This window comes from Myxocyprinus asiaticus, chromosome 30 (genome assembly GCF_019703515.2).
Source record: "Myxocyprinus asiaticus isolate MX2 ecotype Aquarium Trade chromosome 30, UBuf_Myxa_2, whole genome shotgun sequence".
NCBI lineage: Eukaryota > Metazoa > Chordata > Actinopteri > Cypriniformes > Catostomidae > Myxocyprinus > Myxocyprinus asiaticus.
Window position 1 is genome coordinate 43,248,847 of NC_059373.1, and position 27,794 is coordinate 43,276,640.

Consider the following 27,794-nt stretch of genomic DNA (forward strand, 5'->3'; position numbering starts at 1 on the left):
ATTAAGGGGTCAAAATTAACTCTAACTAAATCACACAAATTTGTTGGAAATAAAATACCCAAATACTTAATGCCCTGTTTGGGCCACTGGAAAGCACCCAGCTGGAAAGCCGTTACTGGACAGTATGCTGTCAGAGCCAAAGCTTCGGATTTAGACCAATTGACTCTATATCCTGAAAACTTAGAAAAGGAGTTAATAATTCTGTGGAGGCAAGGCATAGATCTAATGGGGTCAGAGACAAATAATAAAATATCATCTGCGTAAAGCAGAAGCTTATGCGCCACACCTCCCGCCACCACCCCTGGAAAATCATCATCCTTTCTTATCGCGGCTGCTAATGATTCCAGGGCAAGACAGAACAATAATGGGGAAAGAGGGCAACCCTGCCAGGTGCCCTTATCCAGAGTAAAATAATCTGAAATTAATCCATTTGTTTGTACCGCCGCTACTGGGTGTCTATAAAGTAACTTAATCCATCCAATAAACGTACTCCCGAACCCATATATTTCCAAAAACTTGAATAGATAATCCCATTCCACCATATCAAATGCCTTTTCGGTGTCAAGTGAGATGGCAGCGACCGGAGATTGTTCATTCGCTACTGACCACATGATATTGATGAGACGCCTAATGTTATCAGAAGAGCTACGGCCTCGAATAAACCCCACCTGATCTATATGTATAGGAGATGTCATAATTGATTAGCCAGAAGTTTTGACAAAATATTTACATCTAACTGGATCAGGGAAATTGGACAGTAACTTTTACACTTGCTTGGATCTTTGTCCTTTTTAAGAATCAAACTGATCCAGGCTTGTGTCATGGTTGGCGGAAGCTTTCCATTCTTTAATGATTCAGTATAAACTTCTAGCAAAAGTGGAGCCAGTTCTGTAGCATAAGATTTGAAAAACTCAGCAGCAAAGCTGTCAGGCCCCGGAGTCTTGCCTGTAGGTAAGACCTTAATAACCTCGCTAAGCTCCTCCAAGGTTATCTCAGAATCAAGATAATTTTTTTGGGAGATCTAATGGTTCCACAAAGTTTCTAATATCTTCATCAGTAGACGAAGACGTGGAACTATAGAGATCAAAGTAAAATTCTTTATAAGCATTATTAATATCAATAGCCGAGGTAAATATTTCACCACCAGCAGATTTCACTGAGGGAATGGTAGAAAAAGACACTCTCTGCTTTATATATCTAGCCAAAATTGTCCTGCTTTGTCCCCCGACTCAAAGTATGACTGTCTTGCCCTGAATAACCAAAACTCCACTTTCTGTGACAAAATAGTATTATATCTGTATTTCAATCGAGTCAATTCTCTGAGGCCATCGGATGACAAACGGCGCTTCAGCTCTGCTTCGAAATTTTTTATATTTCCTTCCAACTCCACAAGTTCTCGTGCTTTGGATTTTTTGGTGAATGAGGCATACTGTATGATCCGGCCCCTAAGAACCACCTTAAGTGCCTCCCAAGCCACGCCCACAGTGGATATTGAGGACTAATTGGTCTCCATACAAGCGCTGATTTCAGTCTTTAACATTTGTTGGAATTCAGGATTTTGCAAAAGGGATACATTAAGCCGTATGTGGCACCACCTCTAAACTCACCAGGGCAGGATCTGAGACTAAGATATTTCCAATTGAGCAATCCACAACAGATGAAATGAGGGACTTGGATATAAAAAAAATCTATTCTAGAATAAATCTTATGGACTGATGAAAAAAATGTATAGTCCCTACCAGATGGGTTCAAAAGTCTCCAAATATCTGTAAGACCAAGATATTTACACATCCTCTGAAGCATCAGTATTGCTCTAGGGGGCTTACACACTTTTGCTTCACTATGATCAAGGACTGAATCCATCAATAGATTAAAGTCTTCTCCCAATAATATATCATGAGGGGTGCCAGTGGTTTGCAACATCCCTTCAAGATCTACAAAAAAGCCCTGATCATCAGCGTTAGGTGCATAAATATTAGTCAAAATCAAACTTTGCCCCTGATTTCTGCTAAAACAATAATGACTCTTCCTAATATATCTTTAATCTGTTTGAGACATTTGAATTGTAGATGCTTACTTATCAGTGTAATGACTCCCCTGCTCTTACTTGAGCCAGCACAAAAGAAAACATGTCCACCCCATGTCTTCACATATTTTTCAGCTTCCTGCGAGGAAAGATGCGTTTCTTGAAGAAACACTATATCATATTTCTTACGTTTAAGAAGAGAAATAACATTCCTTCTTTTTATAAGGTGCCTCAACCCATTCACATTCCACATGGAGAGAGACAATCCACTCATATTAACATTTGACATATTAGAAAAAATAGATTGTGTGTCAAAAATAAAATTATAAAGACCACATTCCAACATTGGTGCGACCATCAAAACCCGAACCTCCCTCAGAAAAAAACAAACAGAAAAAAGAAAAGTGACAACTTTGCCGTCGGATTGCTCAAGTCTGGTGTTTCTATAAAGATTTTGTGAGACAGAATTACACAACAGATGATAATCTATAAAACAAACTCCAGTCAATAGGCGGAATAAACACAAAGAACACGTAGATTCATCCACATGACTGTCCCGAAGGTGAGTCACTTCCACAAAACAAACTCCAGCCACTAGTGGAACCAGCACACAAATAAAATCCTGTTCAGTTTCCTCGGACAGTCAAACAAATGTTCAGTGAGCCGGCACATTCAACTGCTACATGAGTGCAATAAATGACCCAGTCACTCCAATGTCCTGCAAGAAATATTCCACAAACCAAACTCCAACCAATAGGAGGCATAAGCACAAAGAACGTGCAGATTCATCCACAACACTGTCCCGAAGGAGTGCTACTACACAAAACAAACTCCAGCCGCTAGGAGGCAACCAGCACAAAAAGAAACACAAAAGTACTCAGCTTCCTTGGACTGTCAAGTGAATGTTCAGTGAGTCTGTTCACTTGCCTGCAACGTGAGTACCACAAACTAACTTACTCAGTCCATTGGCTTTATGAAGGGCATCGCTTGCTGGGGACATGTAAATATCTTACAGCCATCCTTTGCATCTATTCTAAATTTGGCCAGGAACATCAGTGCAAAAGCGAACTTCCATTAATGTAAGAGTTTCTTGCATTCCTTGAATCGATCGCGTTTCTCTCTTGTCGAATTCGCAAAGTCTGGGAACAAGAAAATGCTGTGGTTCTTCCAAGAAAGCCTTCCTTTACTCCTCGTCTCGCATAACACAAGATCTTATTGGATGATCTCAGAAATTTGGCCAGAATTGATCTGGGCCTGTTTCCCTCAGCGGATCGCCGAGCCGGAACCCTGTGAGCTCGCTCGGTTTCCAGCTTATGGCCTGTTATGTTGAGCAGACTCGGAAAGAGCCTGTCCAGGAACTTCACCATATCCCGACCTTCTTCGTCCTCAGGTATTCCAACAATTCGGACGTTATTCCACCGGTTGCGGTTTTCCAAGTCCTCCAACTTCTCCCAGAGGTGCTCCAAATCCACCTTGGTCGCTAGTGGATTAGCAGCTAACTCCTCCGATGACTCCAGATAATCGATCCGTTTCTCGACATCCCCCACTCTTGTAACCACCTCAGTGAATTTCGTCTCCATGGCAGTGATCGATCGACGTATTACAGCAAGATCCTCCAAATCAGCAACGACCTTCATCAGCATTGCCGACAAGTTCAACAATTCTCGCCGAATTTCCCTCACTTCTCCAGCCAAATCAGTTCCCTGGCTTGCAGCCAGCTCGGGGGCATCAGCTTGAGCACGGAAGTGTCTTTTAATGTCTCCAGAGCCCAAGGATTTTGAATTCTTTTACATATTGTTTTCCTAGAACAGTTAAGGATCAGGGTGTATCAAATCTCACTGGTTTAAGACATAAAATGTATTAAAACTAGCAAAGTGCGCAGAGCTCGCTGTTCACACGTCTGAACCTAGCATGGCATCACCTGAACTCCTTAGGAATTATTTTTAACCATTTAAGGAAATACAGTACATATGGATACAACACCTGATTGCACCACCTAGTGGTGATGCCACTGAAAATTGTGCATCAGCACTTTTCCTGCAGTGCCAGGATGCAAGGCTGAAGTTGAATTTCAAACCGAATTTGAGCCATTGAAATTTTAGAAATGAATTTGAAAAGCAATATAAACTGCCTGGCCAAAAAAAAAAAAAAAAAAAATCACCATTGCAGTGTTATGCGGCAATAAAATGAAGTCAACTGACTACATGAATGTACTGAATGACCAGGTTATCCCATCAATGGATTTTTTCTTCCCTGATGGCATGGGCATATTCCAGGATGACAATTCCAAGATTCAACGGGCTCAAATTTTGAAAGAGTGGTTCAGGGAGCATGAGGAATCATTTTCACACATGAATTGTGAAGTCCTGACCTTAACCCCATTGAAAGTCTTCGGGACGTGTTGGAGAAAACCTTACGGAGTGGTTCAACTCTCCCGTCATGAATTCAAGATCTCAGCCAAAAATTAATGCAACTCTGGATGGAAATAAATGTGACGTTGCATAAGGTTGTCGAAACAATCCCACGACAAATGCGCGCCGTAATCAAAGCTAAAGGCGGTCCAACAAAATATTACAGTATGCAACTTTTTTTCTTTGGCCAGGCAATGTATAATGGACCATATTAAACCTGTAGAATAATAAAGATGAAATTAATAATAATAATAATAAAAGCATGCATAGTTTGGAAATTAACTTTGGAAGGTGAATATTTATTATTGAATTGATAATGATGAAATGTTGTGTGAAATGTTTTCAAATGAAATATTCACTGCTGAAATATATGACCATATGCAATTGCATCTCCAAAACATTCAAGCATTGTTAATGCAATGCATTTATTTTAGAATTGGTGCAATTCAGTGTGCTTTTTTGTTTCAAAGACATTGTCATTATAAACTTCCATACCACGTGTCATTGTTCATCAATGTAGTTTGTTTCCCCGGGCACAATATTGGAATCATATGTTTGCTTTACAGCGGCGGACTGGATGTTCGGAGAACCGGGACTTTTCCCAGTGGGCCGGCCGTGAAATGGGGCCGCATGGGCCGCCGCATTATGCAGAACGTGCCACAACACGGCGCCGTGATATGCGGAAGAGGACAGCCACTTGCCTCACCAAAATTAGCAAAAATAAGCAGTTAATTTTTTTCTGATGTGGTGAATTTATCAGCATAGAAATCATAACAAACATAAAGTTAATTAACATTTAAGTATAATTTTAATTACAGATCTGCTTCTGATTCAAAACCCGGCAGCATCGGGGGGCGCATTCGCACAGATCATGGAGTAGTCGCTTTTTTCTGAGCTCCTCTCCGCTGACGCTAGATTTTGAATGTCTTTGTAATTGAAGTACCGTCAATCCACTTTACAGTCGATAATGACTTTTTGAGAGTTACGTTTTGTCAGTTGTTTTGGGTACTTCGTGAAATTTAAGTGTGTTGAGCGCAATTTTCGTCATTTTGCTGACTCATTCTGTGTCTGCAAAATGGCGTATAAGAAATCTTCAAAAACCATTGCAACTATTAAGGAGGACGCCAACCCAAGTTATTCTGTCTCACAGGGAAATGTGAACGCGATATTTGCCGCATTCGGTGCCCAAGGAGATGATTTGAAAAAGCTGATAGAGGACAAAATGACAGCTTTAAGTGCTCGCTTGGTTGCGTTGGACGCCACGCTGGTTAACTTGCAGTCAGAACATGCCGGCGTTAAACAAAAAATGGTGGAGATAGAAGGTGCCATGAACGGTACGGATTTACACCTCGGAGAGGTTGAAAAGGTGTGTGAAGATTTGCATGCGAAAAATAAATCTCTCTGGGCTAAACTGAATGACTTGGAAAGATGTTCTCGTAGGCTGAATCTCAAATTTGTGGGAATAAGTGAAGGAGAGGAGCAGGGGAGGAGCAGGGGAGCCCCTTGGTGTTCATTTCGGACTTGATTACTGAGCTCTTCGGCTGAGACAACTTCCCCAAACCTGTGAAAATTGACCAAGCTAATAGGGCACTGTTACCCAAACCGTCTGAAGGGCAGAGACCTCGCACCATTATCGCATGGATCCACAATGATCGGGATAAAGATTTAATCCTTCATCTGAGCTGGGAAAAGTTTCCTCTGGAATACAAAGGAAAGCGGATTCACATCTTCCTTGACTATACATCGCAGGTGGCTGTACAGCAACATGCCTTTAGCTCAATCACGAAAGCTCTACGGGAGGCTGGGTTGAAATGGTCCCTGCATTTTCCAGCGAAACTGACGCTGCATTATAACGGTCGGGAGCTCTCTTTTGAATCACCAGAAGAGGCTAAGAAGTTTGTGGATAACTTGTCGAATGACTCAGCGTAGCTTCTATGTATGACTTTACTCAGCTTGGCCTGAGTATGGACCTCGACTAACAGAAGTGGACTATTTTCGGAACATTCTGTTAATTTTCATTGTGGTACGTGATTCAGATGACTGGTTATTTGCGCAGCGGAGAGTAGAATTATTATACTTTTTTTTTTTTTTTTTTGTCACTCCTTGTGTGTTTTTCGTTATTTCTGCTCTTCTTTTGGGGCTAAGGTAAGCTAAGTTAGCCTCAATTTGCACTCTTGTTGTCTCCGAGACAATGGGGAATATTTGCTGCTTCGGTTCCTGGGGCAGCTGTGGGGAGTTCATGAGTTCTTTTTATGGTTTTTGTTGCACCAGATAATGTTTATTCTTGCTATGTTTTTGAAGATGTTGTATGAGTGGCACTATTACTAGTAGTAATAACGATGCCGGAGTGAATATTACATTTGTTAGTTGGAATGTAAGAGGAATGGGGCACCTGATTAAGAGGGGGAAAGTGTTTGCACATATAAAGTCATTGTCGGCTGACATTATTTTTCTTCAGGAAACCCATATTAGACCCAGCGAACAGATGCGGCTTAGGGCAAATGGATCTCACTTTCTCCTCTAAAGCTAGAGGTGTGGCTATACATTTTAGGAAATCATTTCTTTTTCGAATGCACTCTGTGGTGTCTGACCCTGCAGGAAGAAATATTATTGTATCCGGATTCACTAATAATTTCCCGATTACATGTATTAACATGTATGGGCCAAAATATATACAAACATTTAGTTCATCTAAAGCTCAGAGTGACCTTAACACTATTCTTAAGTTGAAATACGAATATAACTCTATTTTGAGCGATCAGGTTTCTAATTTATTAATTAAACTTAAACAAAAACAGTTTGAGTTGGGAGATAAGGCAGATAAGCTTCTTGCCAGGCAACTAAGAGGTGCGCAGGCTAGTAGGGCCATTCATCAAATAAAATCTCAGAATGGTACTTTATTAACACATCCTAAAGATATCAATAATAATCGTTTTGCTGAATTTTATAAGCATCTTTATTCTTCCAGCTGTTCTGAGCTGAACGTTACAGGGTGCCAATTTCTTGATGCAGTGGACTTTCCAAAACTGCCAGAGAGGAATTAGAGGAACCGTTCACTCACTGTGAATTTTGGAGGCAATTAACTCCTTCTCTAATGGGAAAGCCACAGGCCCTGATGGGTTCGGTGTGGAATTCTATAAGGCTAATGCAAATGCAATCGTTCCTTTGTTGCTTAGAATGGTAAATCATTCGATTGAGAAGAAAATATTTCCTGACCCTTTGTATGAGGCACATGTATGCCTTTTGAAGAAAAAAGATAGAGATGTTACAGAGCCCTCTAGTTAGAGCCAATAAGTCTCCTCAATTGTGAAATCAAAAAGTGATTGCCAAGATTTTGCTAATTCACCCAGATCAAACTGGCTTTGTCCCAGGAAGATTTAAATTTTTTAATTCACGTCACCTGTTAAATATTTTGTATTGTAATCAGAGTAAGAGTTCTAAGGCAGCTGTTCTTTCTTTAGACAATGAAAAGGCTTTCGACTGAATTGAATGGAGTTATATGTTTTCTGTGCTGGATCGGTTTGGCTTTGGTGAGAATTTTAAACTATTCATAAAAATGCTTTATTCTTCCCCTAAATCTGCAATACTTACTAATTCAAATAGGTCTGTTTTCTTTCCTCTTCAGCGTGGTACACGACAGGGCTGTTGTCTAAGCCCACTGTTATTTGATCTAGCTTTAGAACCCCTGGCCATCCATCTTCGTAATCATTTGGAGATTAGGGGTATATCATGTGGTCATTCTAAGGTTAAGCTGTTTTTATATGCGGACGATCTGCTTTTATATTTGAGTGATCCTTCTTCTGCTTTGCCATTTTTAATGGAATCACTTGAGGTTTTTGGCTCTTTTTCTGGTTATTCTGTTAATCGGGAGAAGAGTGTATTCATGCCCTTGGGTGAAGGGCTGGATGCTCAGTTTCTGAGGTCATTACCTTTTAGAATCACAGAGGATCACTTCACTTATTTAGGGTTAGTCATTCCTAAAAATGTTATACATATTTTCAGTCTAAATTTCACAGAAGCCATAAATAAGTAAAAAATATCTATTGATAAATGGAGGGTTCTTCCGTTATCTTTAATTGGTCGGGTCAATGCTATTGAAATGGTCTCTCTGCCTTGCCTTGCTTTGTTTATCTTTTTCAGAACCTGCCTATATATTTGCCACATTCTTTTTTTAAACAATTAGATTCTGTCATTTTGCCATTTATTTGGGGCTATAAAGTGCATAGAATTTCTAAGGCCCATTTGCAGAAACCGAAAGAGTTGGGTGGTCTAGCACTACCTGTTTTCCATCATTATTATTGGTCTGCTAATGCCAGGGCTATGATATTCTGGCGGATTAGCGATCAAGCTGCCGATAACTTGACGGACACGCATTACCGATAACTTGACGGACACGCATCCCATACTTGGAGGCTTGGTCAGTTGTTGGTAGCTCCCTAGCTGCTATTCTTTTTTCCAACCCTGTATCTTTAAGGACGTCACAATGTAAAAATTTTGTTGTGCTCAATTCCATTAAAATTTGGAATCAATTGAAGACCGCGTTGAATATTACGCGTCCTTCAGTGCTCCTGCCCGGATAAGGTAGTTTCAATGTGGAGAGGCAAAGGACTGACCATGGTTTATGACTTTTATATAGATGGAAAATGTGCCACTTTCAAACACTTGTATAAAACCTTTTGATCTTTCCCAATCACAATTTTTCTGATATCTACAGGTGTGCCACTACATAAAACATTCTTTTACTGAGTTTCAGGATTTGCCTCAGGATGTTTTTGGAGGAGATATCAGTCCAGATCCAGGAAAGGGTGATCTTGATGGAGTGGAAGTCCACTTTACCACCCAGTTTTCATAAATGGCTGGCTGAAATGGTTGCTGCCCTCAAGCTCGAAAGGATTCGTTTTTCTAAGGTCGATGCTTCTAAAATAATTTATAAAATCTGGGGCCCCTTCCTTAGGTATCTTTTTAAGAGATGAAATTTGCTTTGGCATTTATGGATAACTTCACTCTTTTATTCCTTCACTTCATTTTTAACATTTTGTTTAAGTTTGATTAAGTATGGCTTTATTTAAGGTATATATTTTTCACTGTATCTGGTGCGTGTATTTTTCCTTTGTGTGTTTATATTATGTGTAGCATATTTTTTGTATATATTTTGTGAGACTTCTGTTTTATGTTTGTATAAAAACTGTTATAAATAAATATATATAAAAATAATAATAAATAAAACCTGGCAGCATCAAATATGTATTAATGCATCATAAAACAGTAACACAGTGAAGACTTGGAAACAACTGAGAAATGTGCTTTTTACTTCTAATAATGTTTTCCTTGTATCTGGATTAACAGTGCATGTACAGCATATGAAGTAATTATACATAGGTTTTAAAAAGTTTTTCATTCACAGAATGCAACATCCACAAGGTGCAATTAGGCAAAGAAATGTATGATTTATGTATTAAATTTTTTTCAGCAATATGAAGTGGTGTAGTTCCAAATATTTACTATGATAAACTCTTTGGCTTTGGTTTCATTATTAAATTATCGTAACAAAATAAACCGGTTACCAGCATTTAAAACTAACATTTTCACTCTGGCACATTTGTAAATTCCTTTGTTCACGTTTACGTTCTACCAAAAAAATAATAATAATAATAATAATAATTTTCTGTTTTCGTTCCTCGAACCGTTTTTAGTCCCTGCTTAATACAAGAAAACTATTTGCCAATGGGGTTAGAAAAATGAATTAATTTCATAGGGAGAACAAGTTTATTTTTCATAACCAGTTGACAGATTTTTTTTCTTGTTCAAGCATAAAGTTTACAAACTTTTATCAGATTACTCTCACAACAAGATTTAATATCATATGTCATTTTGCTTGTCAAGTAAAGATATCTTATTTTAAGAATTTTTAGATATTTTTTACTGGGAAATAAGATAAGACAAAAATACATTAGCTTATACTGTTTAGCTTCAAAGTGTTTCCGTAGGTGCTTTACTATGGCTAACTTCTGAGCATTTCCCTAGAAGCTTTACTAGGGCTTGCTTTTGAGCACATCCCTAGGTGCTTTTTATGGGTTAGCTGCGAGCTTTGCCCTAGGTGCTTTTCTAGGGCTAACTTCAGAGCGTTTCCCTATGCACTTTCTAGGGCTAACTTCCAACATTTTCCTGGGCATTTTACTAGTAATGTAAAGTACAAAAATTGTTCACCCAAAAATGAAAATTTGCTGATATGTTACTCACCCTCAGGCCATCCAAGATGTATCTGAGTTTCTTTCTTCATCAAAACAGAATTGAAGACTTTTAGGATTTCATTTCAGGCCTCCTCCTTTAAACAATGCAAGTGAATGTACTCCATTTTATGACGGTCCAAAATGCATATTTAAGGTGCATCAAAATAATCCACACGACTCCAGTTGACAAATAAAGTTCTTGTTTAGAAAGAAAGCAATACTTATATACTTTTTAACTACAAATGTTCGCTTCCGTACATCTCTGTGACGCGCGCTCATGAGAGGGATGACGAAAGCTTGTTGGTAATATCACACGTGGAGGAGGAGTCAGAAAGCGCGTCATTTGGGGCTACAGTCACCTCAGCACATTCACATTGTTTAAAGGAGGAGGCCTGAAATGAAATCCAAAAATCTTAAATTCTGTTTTGATGAAGAAAGAAACTCAGATACATCTTGGATGGCCTGAGGTTGAGTAAATTGTCAGCAAATTTTCATTTTTGGGTGAACTATCCCTTTAAATTTCAATAATTAGAACTTTGATTATTTTAATTTGTTGCAATTTATGATTTTACGTTGCTACATTATAATTATTTTTATTTATTTTTTTGCCAAATAAATACTTTTTACTCTGATACAGACCCTACATCTACACCTTACACTGATTAAAAAAAAAATGTTTGTTTCATTATTTGCTAAAAGAGGGTAGAGTAGCATGTAAACAGCACAGTGTTCTTGATTAACAGCAGCACAACCGCATGCGCTCATAGAGTCTACATCTGATATGACCATTTTTTTTTTTTTTTTAAGGACTATAGAGAAGGTCTGGACTCAAACAAGCCTAAACACACTTCCAAATGCACAAAAAAGATGCACTTTACCCTAGCTGTGTACAAACTTGATGGTTTAAATTCATCACTGTATATAAGCCACAGAATACGATCACAGAATCCATTGTGGACTCCTCTAAGATGCAGTGGAATTCATGACAGTATAGGTGTTTTTACAACATGATTTGGCTTCTTTCCTAATTCAGATTATCTATATATTTATGGGTGTCACTAGACCTGGGCTGAGGTGACTGTAGCCCCAAATGTTTTCAGGACAGCCTGAATCTTTTAGAGGCACAAAAGGGAAAGTAAATGAACTATATGTGGTGATACGGGTGTGGTCGTGTGTCTGTTTGCGGGAGAGAGGGAGTGTTGTGGGAGAGGCCTCAAAAGCAGCCAAAACATGCCAGAGAGCTGAGAGAGAGAGAGAGAGAGAGAGAGAGAGAGAGAGAGAGAGAGAGAGAGAGTGAGAGTGAGTGAGTGAGTGAGTGAGAGAGAGAGAGGGGGACATGAGTGTGCAGTGACTGCCGTGTCTTATTTTGAGTGTTCTAATGTTTCTATTATTCTGAAGCTGAGATTTCAAGTAGTTTATGCCTGGGTATTGTGAAGCTGAGGATTTCAAGAAGTTTATGCTGACTGAGAGTTTTGTTACACTGAACTATTTGAAATAAGAAACACACTGTGAAGAACGCACACAGAGAGTGTGGAAGGCAGAAAAATAAAAGCCTACCTGCAGTGTGTCACTGCTCCCTGTCTCCTCCTTTCCCATACCCGAGCTTGACTCGGAGGAGACTTCTTCAGTTTGCCAGACACTACTGGAACTTCAAATGGGGCAGGGTTCTATTGTCAGATGAAACAAAAATAGAGCTTTTTTTCAGCAAACACCAGAGGTGGGTTTGGCGCACCCAGAGAGGTAGCCGTATGGAAAAGTACCTCATGCCCACGGTTAAATATGGTGGTGGATCTTTAATGTTGTGGGACTGTTTTTATGCCAGAGAACTTGGACATCTTGTTCGGATGCATGGCATCATAGACTCTATCAAATACCAACAGATAAAAAATCAAAACCTGGCTGCCTCTACCAGAAAGCTTAAAATGGGCTGGGTTGGATCTTCCAGCAAGACAATGATCAAAAAACAAACACAAAAATGGTTCACTGACCATAAAAACAAGGTTCTGCCATGGCCATCCCAGTCACCTGACCTAAACCTCATAGAAAACCTGTGGGGTGAACTGAAGATGAGAGTCCACCAACATAAACCTCTGAATTTGAAGGATCTGGAGAGATTCTGTATGGAGGAATGGTCTCAGATCCCTTGACATGTGTTCTCCAACCTCATTAGGTATTATTGGAGAAGACTCAGAGCTGATATCTTGGCAAAGGGAGCCAAGTATAAAGGGTGCCACTCAAAGGGAGTATTGAATAAATGGGTGCCAATAATTGTGCCACACATATATTTGACAAAAATATTTGCTTTTTGCTAAAACTTGTTGAGACGAGGAGGAGGGTGTGGCTGGGCCATGATGGAGCGCATCTGGCGCTGAATCAGCTGATCAGTGGGAGAGCGAGATAAGGGGCAGCCAGAGTCACCAGTTCGAGAGAGATGCACGAGGCCACGCTGCATGTTTGTTTATGTTGGTTTTAAGTTCATTTAAATCATTAAACTTTAGCCGGTTCCCGTCTCCTCCTTACCCATCCTTTACCTGTTACAGCGGTGCCAAAACCCAGGAGGGAGGAGGGATGCACTGTCGTGGAGTCTTCGCCGCTGCTATCCGCCAGGGGAGCAGCTATGGCCATCTGCCTGGGGACGGAGGGTTTGCTGCCGGCTGCCAAGAGCCGGAGGAACTGCGGCCATCTTCTGAGAATGGAAGGAGCAGTTCCATCTGTGAGGGGCCGGAGGACTCGCTGCTGTCTGCCAGGGGAAGAGCGAGCTGGCGTCCACCAGAGGGTGGAGGAGCGGTTGAGGACTGGGCGACAGCATGTCCGGGAGCCGGCGAGCAATTTCTTCTCTCTCCTCTCTCTCTGTGTGTGTCTCCGCTCACCCTTTCCCTTTCCCCATGCCTCCCCTTGTCTCTTCCCTAGGTTTAGGAGGTGGGGTGGACCACCAGCTGACAGAACGGCCAGAAGGGCAGCATCTCCCCTCCAGAGATTAACGTCTACATTATATAAACATAACTTAAATTGCACAATTAAATTATACAGTCAATAAATAAGGAAAATGGTAGAATACTTCAAGTAGGTATAGCTGCAGGCTATAGGGGGCGTGATTACTCCAAAAGGGGGTTGCACCAACTCCAAAAGGGGACATCACTTCCACTCACGTTTAAGGTTAGGGAAAGGGTTAGGTAAGGGGCTCCCTATATCTTATATGGCGGTTTGGAGCGACCACCCCTTTTTGAAGCAATGCCTGCAGCTACACACTTCTCGAAGATTGCTGCTTGTGCTATTACACCTAATCCCTAATTTAAAATATAAACCTCCCCTCCTAGTTTTCATTGATGCAAAATCATCAATGACTTGCGGGGGTGGGGTGGCACGATTTGGGGCACATTTCTTCAATTGCGATCGAGCCAGATGTGAGGGCCGTTGTACAAAGGTGCCTCAGTTTGTTCCTGGGAGGAAGCAGATGTCCTAACCCCGCACCCACCCTAATCCTAACCATATGGAGCCTGTAAGGCTGAGTAGCCTGCCAGGAACAACGCATGGCACCTTTCACCCAGCACGGAGGCAGGGCAGCACAATGGACCCTTTTCACAAATACGGGTTTGCAGAACGGAAGTAGAATCATAGCTAGGTAAACTTGAATGGCGGTGAATGAGACCACAGCAAATGTGTTAGACGCCTCATCGCAGCTGTGGTAACTCGAAAGTAAAATGTTATAAATGTACACTAAATATGAAAAAAATTGGAAATATAAAAAAGTTTGCTACATCAACATTGTTAAATAAGGCGGAAACGTGTCAAAACACATCTGTCAAAAGTGTCCATTTGGGGCACCTTTCTCCCATCACGATCTTGTGAGCTCTGTGTGGGGGTGGCCGAGCAGGTACCCTGTCATGCTGCCCCAGAGAGCTTTCCTGCCCTAGGCGGGTGCCTATATCGCCTATGCCAGGATTCACTAATTATCTCTGTTATCTAAACTGTTGGCCTAATGACTTACAGTAAATTGCATGTTACAAATCCCAGGGTAGTGTTACAAGCTGTTATGTGGCATAACAGCTGTAAAAGCGCTCCTTGTCTTCACAGTTAGAATTAACTGTTTTTGACATTTATTTTGTTGGCAGACAAATGGGCATCTCATGTGAAAAAAAAATGCATATTTTTTTCTGGCCAGGTATTTGTGAAGTATAGCCAAAAATAAAGGGAAAACAAGTTTTTTTCTAACCATTTGGTAAATGTTATTGTTGTTGTTGTTGTTGTTGTTTATACATGTTTTAAGCATAAACTCTAACATTAAAATTACTCTAAATTTTGTTAGATTTCTCTGAAAACAAGACTTAATATCTTTTAATGTACCTGAAAACTTTAAACTATTCTGCGTCTGAAGTATTTTTTCTAGTTTTAAGGATGTTTATATATATATATATATATATATATATATATATATATATATATATATATATATATATATATATATATTACCTTAAATAAGACAAAAATAAAAAATGTAATTTAAAATTAAATCTATTTTTTTATTGCGGACAGACAATAATACTGTATACAGTAACAATTTTACACAATATGCACAGCACACATTACAATAAATACAAGACATTACACTGTAAGCATTATAAAGATGAGTAAACTATACAAAACAATTGACAAGTTATGCAGTCTTCTCAGTTTAGTATCTATGGCATACTTTAGCTATGTTTTTACAATGTTTACCTTGTAATATTACTGACTTGAAACACATTTATTAATTTGTGTTTATAAGTAATATGTATTTAAGCCAGTTAAGAGGTGAATACTTCAGTGTATGAGTTTTTTTAAAAAAATTTTTATTATTATTATTTATTTTTTTATTCTTGCATGAACATCAACAGAAAGGCATTCATAACTGAAAGATTTACAAACAAAGACTGAGATTACAGTTCAATTTACACATCACATTCTCCACAACATACCAAACAATAAATTACAGAAAATAAGTAAATAAGTAAACAAAACAAAAATAAAAATAAATTAGGGGAGTAGGAGAATTTTTACATTACAAAACCAAAATCCTTCAACAAAGAATACAAATATTTTGCTTTTGGACTTTTCATCCCACTCAATGTCTCTAAATACATTGAAAATTCCTCTTTAAAAACAAGTAATTGGGGAGGAATTTTGACAAATTTACATTTGTGTATGTAGAATTTCAACAAAAGCAATAAATTATTAATAACATAAGATACATTTTTATCCTTAATAAACCAAATGTAACAATTTCCCATGAAATTATCAGTCTCGCAGGTATTTTTGTTGCATCCAGCTAAATGCATCGTTCCAGAATGAATACACCAAATTACATTGAAAAAACAACTGTTCAGCTGTTTCTATCTCTGACTTGCATATTTGACACAGATTTGAATCCCCAACATTAAATCTTATTCTTAAAAATTCTTTAGTTGGATAAATATGATTCATAATTATAAAGTGCACCTCTTTACATTTAGGAGCAATGGGAAATGAAAAGAAATTGGTTCTAATTTCACTCACTTCTTTCTTCTCCAAATGACAAAAAATGTAAGATCTCCTAACAGGACCTGGAAAACTTTGTTGTAGTAAACAATCTCTCAAAAATATGTTAGAGCATTTTTTATCTGCAAAGTTTACATTTTCTATCATGAGATCATGCAATTTAGGTATTACCACTGAATATTTTAATTGTTCCTTAACTAATTTAATCATCGGCAATGGGATACTTTTAATAATTTTATCATACACTTTAGGGGAGCAACTTATATTGTATTTAACACAAAAATTATTGAGACTTATTATATTCCCAAAGTTATCCATAACATGTGTCACTGACCATATGCCTTTCTGCCACCACTCATCAATAAACAAAGATTTTCTGCTCACTGTTATACACCTGTTATTCCAGACTGACATGTTATGTGGGCTAAAATTATGTTTGAAAATCAATTTCCAATATGATAGTACTTGTTGGTGAAAAGCAGAAAGTTTTACAGGGAGTTTAGAAATTTCAAAGTCACACTGTAACAGAAAACTTATGCCACCACATTTTTTAAATACAGCTGTAGGAATCTCAAACCTGAATGAGGACTCATTATTAAAAAACGATTGTTACCATTTAAGTTTGATAACCCCATTCATAATGTCAAAGTCAATCATCTTAAGACCTCCGTCTTCATAATCTTTAATCATATCACTCTTACGTATATAATGACTTTTCATTTTCCATATAAAATCAAAATTCAATTTATTTATTGCTTTTATCTTTTTAGCAGAGGCTGCTAGTGAGAAACATTCAGTGTATGAGTAAATGCGCGCGGTACTGCCGTGAGCCGCCAGATGGCGCGTAATCGGACAGGAAGTGACGTATGATTCCAAGAGCAACAACATCCGATAACAGGATGCCTGTGGTGTCTACACAAACAACAGCTTTCATCATAGATGAGAACTTCATTTAGACGCATTTATTGTATCGTGTTCTTGGTGTGTAGAAGAGATCTGCGGCGGATATGAGTGTGTGAGCTCATACAGACATATTGAAGGTGAGTTTTAATCAATTTATCATCACTGACTGTACATTCGTAACGCACTGACATACATATTACATTAGAAGATCAAGTAGATTGTCGTTTATTGACCGTTGGGTTTGGAATATTAAAACAAAGTTGAAACTGTAAGCACCGCAATATTTTGTTTTGTGTGTGTGTGTGTGTGTGTGTGTGTGTGTGTGTGTGTGTGTGTGTGTGTGTGTGTGTCTGTGTGTGTTGCAGGAGTGAACGGATAATAGTTGTCAACAAGCTAACTGCGATCCATGAACTTTGGGCATGCATTGTCGTAATTTAATATGATTCTACATATTTTCCATTTAAAAGACTATGTTCAGATTTGCTGAACACCACATTTCGTTGTGCGTGATGCTTGTATTTTGAGTTTGTTTTGTTATTATTTTCAGGTTTAACTGCAGTCATGATGGCGACTCCAGTTAGTGTTCAGACACTGAGTAAAACATGGGAGCTGAGTCTGTACGAACTACACCGGACGCCACAGGTACCATGAGACATTATACACACCCACACACCAGTATTCGATTATTTAGCATGTGTTACTTCTAATGTTTGAATCGTTTATGTAAGTAGGCTTTGGTCATATACATTTATAAACCTGTGTGTAATGTGTTCAGGAGGCGATGATGGACAGCACAGAGATCGCTGTATCTCCCAGAAGTCTTCACAGTGAGCTCATGTGTCCTATCTGTCTGGACATGCTGAAAAACACCATGACAACCAAAGAGTGTCTGCACCGCTTCTGCTCTGAATGCATTGTTACTGCGCTCAGATCAGGGTCAGACAACTGCAAGCACAAAAACTTAGCATTTCACTGACAATCCTCACAATTCTTTTCCAAACTGATTAATAAAATAATTGATTAAAAGCTTCAAAGCTAAGATAAACTGCAGCTTTGCTGATATACGCACAACGGCAGGCCTGCTAGTCTGATATTGCTGTTATACAATAGTTCAACAAAGAAGTACATAAATAAAAATTGGCCTGTTGGTGCGTTTCTTCTCCACCAGCGAATATCGTTCCAACAACATTGTTCCAAGTCATTTTGATATTTTTTGGGGGGGCTTAAAGTCCAAAATGTCATGTGGTGTAACCGTTTGGAGACTCATGAAAAGCTGAAATTGTTATAAAAGGAAATGTTGGTATGAGGAGTGCAGAATAGTCTTTTATTTTTATTTATTTAAAAAAAGCAGCAAAATACGATTCATATTTGAAAACTTCTGTTCACCAAATCAAAGTCATATGGTGTAACTGTATGAAGACCCATTAAAAATATTATTAATATTTGAAAAACGTTTGTCCAACAAAGTCATTTGGTGTAACCAACATGCAGGTAGATATTTTGTTGTTATGTGACAAAAATCATAAAACATAGAGGACCCTTTTAGACCCTCATCACTGTGTGTGAAGTTTGTTTTGTCATATAAATGTCAATTTTATTTTTATTTTTTTGGGAAATTAATGATTTCATTGAGTTTACATGTATTCAAGATTCAAGAAAATAATTTAATATCTTCAACTTGATGGTTACACCACATAACACTTTTAAAGTCATTAAATCAATAATGTTTTTCATGGTCATTGGGCAAAGATTAAATCTGACACGTGATTTAAACTATATTTTTAAAAGATTTCTCATTTTTATCACCTCGGACAAACTTTTTTGTCATTTGTCAATTAACCTTTCAACAAATCAGTTGAGTTATAACATAATAAACCCTCATTTGTCGGCACCTGCCAGCGTAAATATGCAATCTCTAGAAATGGTCACTGAAGAAATCCGTGAATGATATCAAAATGAACAATAAATAAACTTTGGAAAGCCACGAGCATGGACAAGTGGATTGATCCAAATAGGAAAGTGTCCCAGTGATGTTGGACTGAATATCAGCACTCTTGGAACCCTGCTCATTCAATCAGATTTGAGGAACCTGAACTAACTGTTTTATTAAGTGTTTTACTGTATTTGCATATAGTGCAATAATAGTAGGTCTGCTCTATATCCATTTAGCAGAGACACATTTATGTGGCCAAGTGTAAATGAAATGTGCATACCCAATGAGATAGCAATCCAATCAATCAAGACACATGAAATGACTAAGTGTCTATAAGCCCAAAATATTTTGTACAACATTTACACCTGTATTTAGTGCTGTGCACATGTCTAGTCTACCTTGTAATTTGTCCAGGCGTGCGAAAACATATTAAGACGTAAACATTTTCCATTGCAGGAATAAAGAATGTCCGACCTGCAGGAAGAAGCTTGTGTCCAAGCGTTCTCTGCGTGCTGACCCGAATTTCGACGCTCTGATTTCTAAGATCTACCCGAGTCGTGACGAGTATGAAGCCCATCAGGACAGAGTTCTGGAGCAGCTCAGTCGATTGCACAATAAAGAGGCACTGAGCAGCAGCATTGAGCAGGGACTGCGCATGCAGGCCAAACACAGGTCACTACACACATTGACTTCATGTTCATGTATGTTGTCTATAAACACATTAGCATGGCCATTTGATTTTGACTCTCAATGTAAGTTCCTTTGTGAATTGGCAGAGGTATTCCGAATATTCTAACTGGGTGTTTGTCAATGCTAAGAATGTGTTCTCATTCAAATCAGTCTTGCCTAACTACCTTGAAAGAGCAAACTCGGGAGACATGAGGATGTAAAACTCATCTGTACAAGGTTTTTTTATTTTATTTTATCCTCCCAAATACATTCTCCCAATTTGGAATGCCCAGTTCTCACTACTTAGTAGGTCCTCGTGGTGGCGCGGTTATTCACCTCAATCCGGGTGGCGGAGGACAAGTCTCAGTTGCCTCTGCTTCTGAGACAGTCAATCCGCACATCTTATCACGTGGCTTGCTGTGCATGACACCACGGAGACTCACAGCACAGGAGGCTCATGCTACTTTCCACGATCCACACACAACTTACCACACGCCCCATTGAGAGCGAGAACCACTAATCGTGACCACGAGGAGGTTACCTCATGTGACTCTACCCTTCCTAGCAACCGGGCCAATTTGGTTGCTTAGGAGACCTGGCTGGAGTCACTCAGCACACCCTGGATTCGAACTCGCGACTCCAGGGGTGGTAGTCAGTGTCAATACTCGCTGAGCTACCCAGGTCCCCTATCTATACAAGTTTTGAGATGTGCTGCGATATGTCGATTCAACAATCACTTAAATGTTTTCTTTATTTGGAGGTGGGTGATGATGTCAAACAAGTCCACAAAGACACAAGAATGCAAAAGAACGGACACTGAGAAACAGCCCGTTTTCTCCTAAAGATGCAGTTTTGAGGGGAGCTGGTTCATTGTTTCTTGCATAGGGCTCCTGTGTAAAAACAATATCTCTGTTGTGTCTGTTCAGAGCTCAGCGTGTGCGTAAGCTGCATCAAGAGAGCGATAACATGACCTTCAGTGGCGGCGAGGACAACGGTGACACACGATCCCATGTGTCACATGACTCCGCCCCCTCACACCATACCTCCGCCCCTGCGAGCTACACCCCTGAGGCTGGTCCCAGTCGCAGTAAGAGGCCACGAGCGTCTGATGATTCTGGACCTGAGGCGGATGGAGAGAGCCGTACGCCTCCGCGAAGTCTGCCAGGTCATGTGCCGAGTTCTGAAATAGAGCTAATATTCCAGCCGCACCCCCTGCTGGTCAACACACAACACTACAACCAGACCAGGTATCAGTTTATTTCAGAGGAGCTCACTGAACATTAAGTAATGTGAATGTACACTTATAGGAATATTCCGGGTTCAATACTATGGAAATTGAGTTGGCATTTTGTCCTAACCCCCCACAAAAAAACTCATCTATCCTACAGGTGGCAACAAATGTACAAAAAAAACAACCAAAATTAAATAAGTATGCAAAATATGAACTAAGTGACTTAATATACATATAATCATAAGTTGTATTCATATTGAGGATTCCAGTCTTGTAGATTGATACTCAGTTTTACTAAAGGGGCGCTGTTTAAACTCACCAAGGGTGGCTTTCTTCAGTTTAAGTAATATTGCATCAGCTAATTCAACGTTAGTGCTTGAAAAATGGATTTAGGGACCTTGAAAGTGCTGGAAAAGTGCTTAAATTTCACTCTTAAAAATTTGTACGAACACTGAATACAAGTTAAGCTCGATTGACAGCATTTGTGGCATATTGTTGATTACCACTAAAATTCATTTTGACTTGTCCATCCTTTTCTTTAAAAAAGCAAAAATGCAGGTTACAGTGAGACACTTGCAATGAAATTGAATGGGGGTCAATTTTTGGAGGGTTTAAAGGCAGAAATGTGAAGCTTATAATTTTATAAAAGCACTTACATTAATTCTTCTGTTAAAACTCATATATTATTTGAGCTGTAAAGTTGTTTAAATTGTCATTTTTACAGTCGTTTTAGGGTTTGTTGACATTACATTGTCATGACAACAAAGTTGTAAAATTGGCTATAACTGTACACAGAAAAGGTAAGTGATTTTATAACACTAAAATCATGTTTACACGCATATTGATGTCTTGTGTCTATACTTTTGAAACAGTATTTTAATGTTAAAAATTCTCTTCCATTGTAAGTGCTTTACTGTAACCCATAGTTTTTTTTTTTTTTTTTTTTTTTTTTTAAGAAATGGAGGGACGAGTCAAAATTAATTTGTTAATTATTGAACCCAGAATATTCTTTTATGGGGTTTTTTTTTAAACCTCCTGCTGACCCTAATTTAAGTCATAAAATCAAACACAATTCTAGAGATTACAGTAGAGATTCTGCTGTACCATTTATAAAACTGATAGTTCCGATGTTCAAAGCCAACTTAGGCCATATCCACACTAATCAGTTTTCAGATGAAACTTTTTTTTTTTTTCAGTTTCCTAACGTCATCGTTTTCCAAACTATGCTATTATGGAGAGTGTTTTCAAATTCTCAGTTTTCAGTGGAGGAAACTACTTTTCTAGTGTTTTAATTATATTAAATTAGGGTGATATACCTTTACGAAAATTAATCATGGTTTTAATACAGTAACCATAGTTTAACCATGGTATTTTGTAGTAAAACCACAGTGACCACATTAACTATGGTTTCCACCAAAAAATGATAACTGTAGTAAAACAATGGTTAAATTTCATAAGGGTTACAACAAATAGAGTGACGGCATTAAATTAAATAGCAATTTATTAAATATTTTGCTCCCAATGCTTGATGAATAAACCTAGAAACCCACACCTGTGACAGCACATTCTGTGTTAATGTGCCAAGTTGCTATGTTGCTTGGCAACTGCAAACAGCTGACAGTTAAGCGGGTCGCTCACCAGATGAGATGTGTCATGCCGGGCAGGACAGGTATCACAGGTAGGACAAAGCATAGGTATCGCAAATTGACCCCTTTGCTGCGGTGCATAGAGTTGAATTTCATAACTGGACAGACAACGGTTACATACAAAGATGTTTGCAGGTTTGTGTATGAACAAAACAGTGCAACTGCACAAACTGGAAAGGTTAGAAAGGGTAACATTGATTACATAATTTCTGTATATGTAGCCTACACTTTATTCAAACTGTTAAAATGCAAAAAAATGTCTATAGACAATATATCTTCTGGCCTAGGCTAAAGTCAATAGTTTATGTCCCATGATAACGATTTAAGTCAAATTTAATGGAAATATATGAACCCCTAAAGTTGTAGCTGAATGCCGGACTGCAGCAGTGTTCTGAGGACATTCATAGAGAACAATGGTCTCACATTTAGGACAGTTTATGTCTTCCACCTGCCGCGTCTGATGTGCCACCCCTATTTAGACTTATGACCTATACTGCTTGTTGGAAAAATGGTTTATTGTGACAGTGATTCATATAGTAAATTGAACTGTTTATTGAACATTGGTTTATTTTGTCATAGTGCAGTTGCTGGCGATTTATAAAAGCAATAAGCTACTCGAATTCATGCGCACAATGATTCTCACCCGTGGTAAAATAATCGCAATGCATTGCCTCTCATGGCTTTTTGCTTTTTTACCACATGGTTGTGTATAGAATGTATAAACCATTTTTGGGTTGACTATATTAAACAATTTGGGTTGAATACTGTTACTGTGATACCCCTTTTATGAACTGCCACTCATAAAATCATGTGTAATCATGTGAATGGAAATCTTGGGTGTAATATTTTCACCTTTCTGTTGTCAGATTCGTGAAAACAACAGCTAACGCAACAGTGGACCACTTGTCCAAATACCTGGCTCTGCGCATAGCTTTAGAGGAGCGTCAGAGCGACAGGCCGACAGACAGACGGGTGGAAGGAGAGACAGCAGCTGACTGCGGCACTCTTCATGATGTCAGTGAGAAACAGTTCACCATCTACATCAGCACAGCAGCAGGACACTTCACCGTGAGTCTGATACACATTCAGCTTTTCAAGCTCAGATTAAACCTGTGAAGAGCCTTAATTCCCGACCAGGAGAACATTGATCAGTCTGTTACAATGATTAAAACCTGCCTGATCAGGGAAGAAGGATCTGGCTTTTCACATTTGAAATTGTTTGCACACTGTCATTTTTAGAACCTGGGTTAATATACTCTTGGGATATTATACCATGTTTATCACTATTCATACTTTACCAATGGCACTCAATGCATGAATATTTAATGAGGCCAGTACTGTTCACAACCCAGGGTTAAGGGGTAGCATAAGCCTTTACAACATTTAATCATGTAAATTACTATAGATATCTACAATTCAGTTTTAACTAGGTAAAAGGCTAATTCTTGATATCAGCAATGGAAGTTAACAATGGAAATAGTACAAAGAAAAATCAGCTATTGATATCTAAAACTAGTAGAATTTCACAATTATCTTAAATTCACTCCTGTTTAAAACACAATCATAGATATCTATAATTAATGTATTATTAGTTAACATTTAAATACAGATATCAGCTATGTTCTTCCTACTAGTAAAAACAATCATTTTTCTATCAATAATTACTTAAATTCTTATATCAAATAGTAAAAATGCTAATCTTTCAGATCTGTAATTAGGTTTTCACTTGTGACAATGTTAATTTCTGATATTTTATGTGATTGAAACTAGTAAGAAAGCCTTTTATGATATCCTTAAATATTCTTACATTTAGTGACATCAGAAATACCAAATCTAACATGTTGAAATACATTTTCAGATAACAAAAAATGAGCTTTTTCACTAGTAGTAATTCAATTGTTGATATCAGGAATGGGTATTTTTAGTAACAATGTAATTATTGATATGAAAAACTAATTTTTACTAGTAATAAGTACATAGCTGATGTGTGTATTTTGAATTTCAATAGTAAGACATTAATTATAGATATCTGTGAGATAATGACAGGTCATTGTGAAATTCTACTAGTGTAAATTCAGTTACTGATACCAAGAATGTTTTTTTACTAGTTGATTCCATTTTTGATATCACGAATGAGCATTTTATGTAGTGAACATTGAATAACAGAGATATCTATAATTCATATCCTGACCTGCACATGATTAAATGTGGAAAGGGCTTGCGATAAAATGTGCTATATTAAAAGTCACCATAACACAAGGTTAAAAAAGACAAGTGGTTAAGCTTAGTGTGAAAAGCTGTTTTGTAAGTCTAGATAAATCTTCTGCCTCTGCAGTTGAGCTGGTTGTTTCTCTCCCTGTACTAATGGTTTCTGTGTTTCAGACACTAAATGGATCTCTGACTCTGGAGCTGGTCAATGAGAAGTTCTGGAAGGTTCATAAACCTCTGGAGCTGTACTACGCTCCCACACACGAGCAGAAACAGCAGCAGAACCAGAGCCCTCAACCATGAAAACCTGGGGGGTCCCAGAGTGGGATGATGTAGACACAGACACCTTCCATCCCATCATGTTTATAATGACCTGACTGGGTCATCACATATAAGACTTCAATGCACCGGAACTGAAAAGAACTTGCAGATTTAGATGCTTGCAGTTTTAGTATGAAAGTTAAAGGGAAACTTGCCTCTATTTTATGTCACTAACATTTTAATGGTATTTTAATTTACAACCAGTTCATATATTCACCTTTACCTTGAACTGTTTTCTTGTATCTTTTTCATTCTTTAATATTGGTGGGCCCATATTTACAGTGGTTTCTGTGGTCTGTCACTTTGGAGTTGATGAATCTGGTGTGTGGTTATTTATATGCAATGATGATCAGGTTAATTGCTTGAAAGCCATGTTCGCATAAATTGCTTTATTAACATAAAAGATACACACTGAAGAGTTTCACCTGAAGGACTGCATTTCCTAACAGCCAATTAATTACATTGAATTACTGAAGTATAGCTGTTCACTGACATTTTCAAAACACAAGGACATCTATAGGCAGACATCTTACTGCAGAATTTAGCATTCGCTGTCATGACATATCACAATTGTTAGCATGACCATTATAGTAAAATAAACATTCATGTAGATGCAGCTTACAACCAGGGTTACTATCATTTTAAAGTTAGTTATTTTCAAAAGTTCGTTTCACTCTATGACTGTTGTAAAACTAGTTTTTTGTTTTTCAATATATTTAGTTTTATTATTTTAGGGCTGCCTTTTTTTTTTTTTTTTTTTTTTTGTGCACAATCCACAAGATTAAAGTTGAAGCAAATTGTTTGAACAGAACATGAATGCTGGGAAAGTACAAAAAGCACATAAGGGCCTATGCAAAGTACTTTGACACTAGGGTTGGGCAATACCACTTATTTTGTTTCAATCTGATACCAAGTCCTATTAAAGCCAATATTGCTTATACAGATGCGTCTATTAAAGTGATTTTTTTATTTTATTTCTGAAGATAAAATATGTACTTTTAGCCATTTAACATTTAATTTAAAAGCCATAATTTTTATTTATAGGCCTAAACTGCAAATTATCAAACTTCTATTTTTGTTTATCATTTATGAACAATAACAAACTTTTAACCGATTTAAATAAAAAATAAATGTATAGCAAATGACTGTTTGTATCTTTCAGCATTTCCGGGTTAAGAAGAGCAGAAGAAATAGTCACATGCAAAAACGTGCTTATATTGTTTATTTATTCACTTGGAAAAAATCTTCTAAAACACAATAGTTCTCATGGTAAATAAATGATTAAACCACTAATGTAGTAAAAACTTAGAATAATGGGAATAATAATGTTCTGTAAGGAGATTTTGTTTGAAGATAAACATAAACTGGCATACTTGCAGTGATTAACATACATTAAGAATTTTTATTTTTAGAAACAGTGGACAAGAACTTTCATGAAATTGAGAGGTGACAATTCTAACATGTTTCTTCTGAAGATGCAAAGAAGAGAGGTTACTTTTACATGTACTAGCCCAAGTAATATAACCCACATTCAAGGCCAAAAAGGCAAAACAATGAGAAGGAATGAGGGAGAATGAAACTAATCAACTGGCCAAGATCTAAAGATAATAAAGCAAGGAGCAGACAAGATCAAGATCTGTGCTCCACCTTGGAGCATACACTCAGTGGAAGGGTGGAGGCCAAGGTTAACATGTTTGGTGGAATTGTTTATCAAGAATGCATTGGTAGATTTGGTGAAGTGTTATTGAGCAAGAGTGATCCCAGAGAGATGGGTAGGAGAGAGAAGGAAATACTTAAGCTGGTGAAAATGCAGAGGCAGCTCTGCGATGTATGGAGGAGAGCAGAGGAGCATGAGGAGGAGAGCTTAAATGTATTGTGGGATGGCATATGGGCTAGGTTAACATTTTGGGGAGGGCAGAGAGAATTAGACAGCAGAGAAGGAAGGGAAGGAGCATGAGAGTGTGACGCTCATCAAGGATCCTTATAAGTTTGCTAGAAAGCTTTTAGAAGAGGAGAGGAAAGCTGTGATGGCAAAGCAAGAACTAGAAGACCACATGAAACAACAACTTGGTGATCCCCAGAAGTCCCTAGAAAACAGAGGAAAGCGATGGTTGTGACAGAATTATCTAGGAAGGAAGAGGATGGGTATATGATTAGAGCAGTCAGCCAACAGCAGCAAGGGTGCTGGACAGCATGGCAGGGTACATCTGACAGTTTTAGGATTGGCTGACCTGTGGAAGGTACCCCAGGTCAGGCTAAGTTTTCTAACAAGATCCACCTATTATACTCTTCCAAGCCCAGGAAATTTGTCTTTGTGGTATAGTAAAGGGAGATTTCTCCCCTCTGGAAGCCCCCAAAGGCAAATCTGCAGCACATTTTGGCTGTGTGCAAGACTACCCTGGCACAAGGACGGTACAGGCGGTGGCATGATCAGGCCCTGCGAAAGCTGGCAGAGATCCCAGAGGTGTGTAGAGTAAAGGCAAACAAAGGCCATCATGCTCCTCAGAAGAAGTTAATTGAGTTTGTTAAAAAAGGGACAGGCCGCACAAGGCACTGCACGGAGGAAAGTAAGATCAATTCAGGCACCTGGAAGTGATTGGTCAATGATGGTTGACCTTGGCCAGCAGCTGAAATTTCCTTCTGAGGCTGCCATTACCTACTTCAGGCCAAACATGGTGTTATGGTCAGTGTCAGCTAGAAAT

General features: G+C 38.4%; 1 protein-coding gene across 2 annotated transcripts; it reads left to right on the plus strand.

Annotated features, from left to right (window-relative positions):
- Window positions 1-17,033: 17,033 nt before the first annotated feature.
- LOC127420743 (E3 ubiquitin-protein ligase RING2-A-like) lies at window positions 17,034-25,857 on the plus strand. 2 transcript variants are annotated; one of them, XM_051663262.1, is made up of 7 exons: window positions 17,034-17,221; window positions 17,632-17,726; window positions 17,860-18,020; window positions 19,474-19,689; window positions 20,613-20,933; window positions 23,430-23,631; window positions 24,946-25,857. In XM_051663262.1, exons 2-7 carry the CDS (start codon window positions 17,646-17,648, stop codon window positions 25,072-25,074), a joined length of 1,110 nt encoding a protein of 369 aa, XP_051519222.1. In that variant the 5' UTR covers window positions 17,034-17,221; window positions 17,632-17,645; the 3' UTR covers window positions 25,075-25,857. The 2 variants fall into 2 exon arrangements, with proteins under 2 accessions (XP_051519222.1, XP_051519223.1); XM_051663263.1 differs by having other exon boundaries at window positions 17,860-17,911.
- The last annotated feature ends 1,937 nt before the right edge of the window (window positions 25,858-27,794 follow it).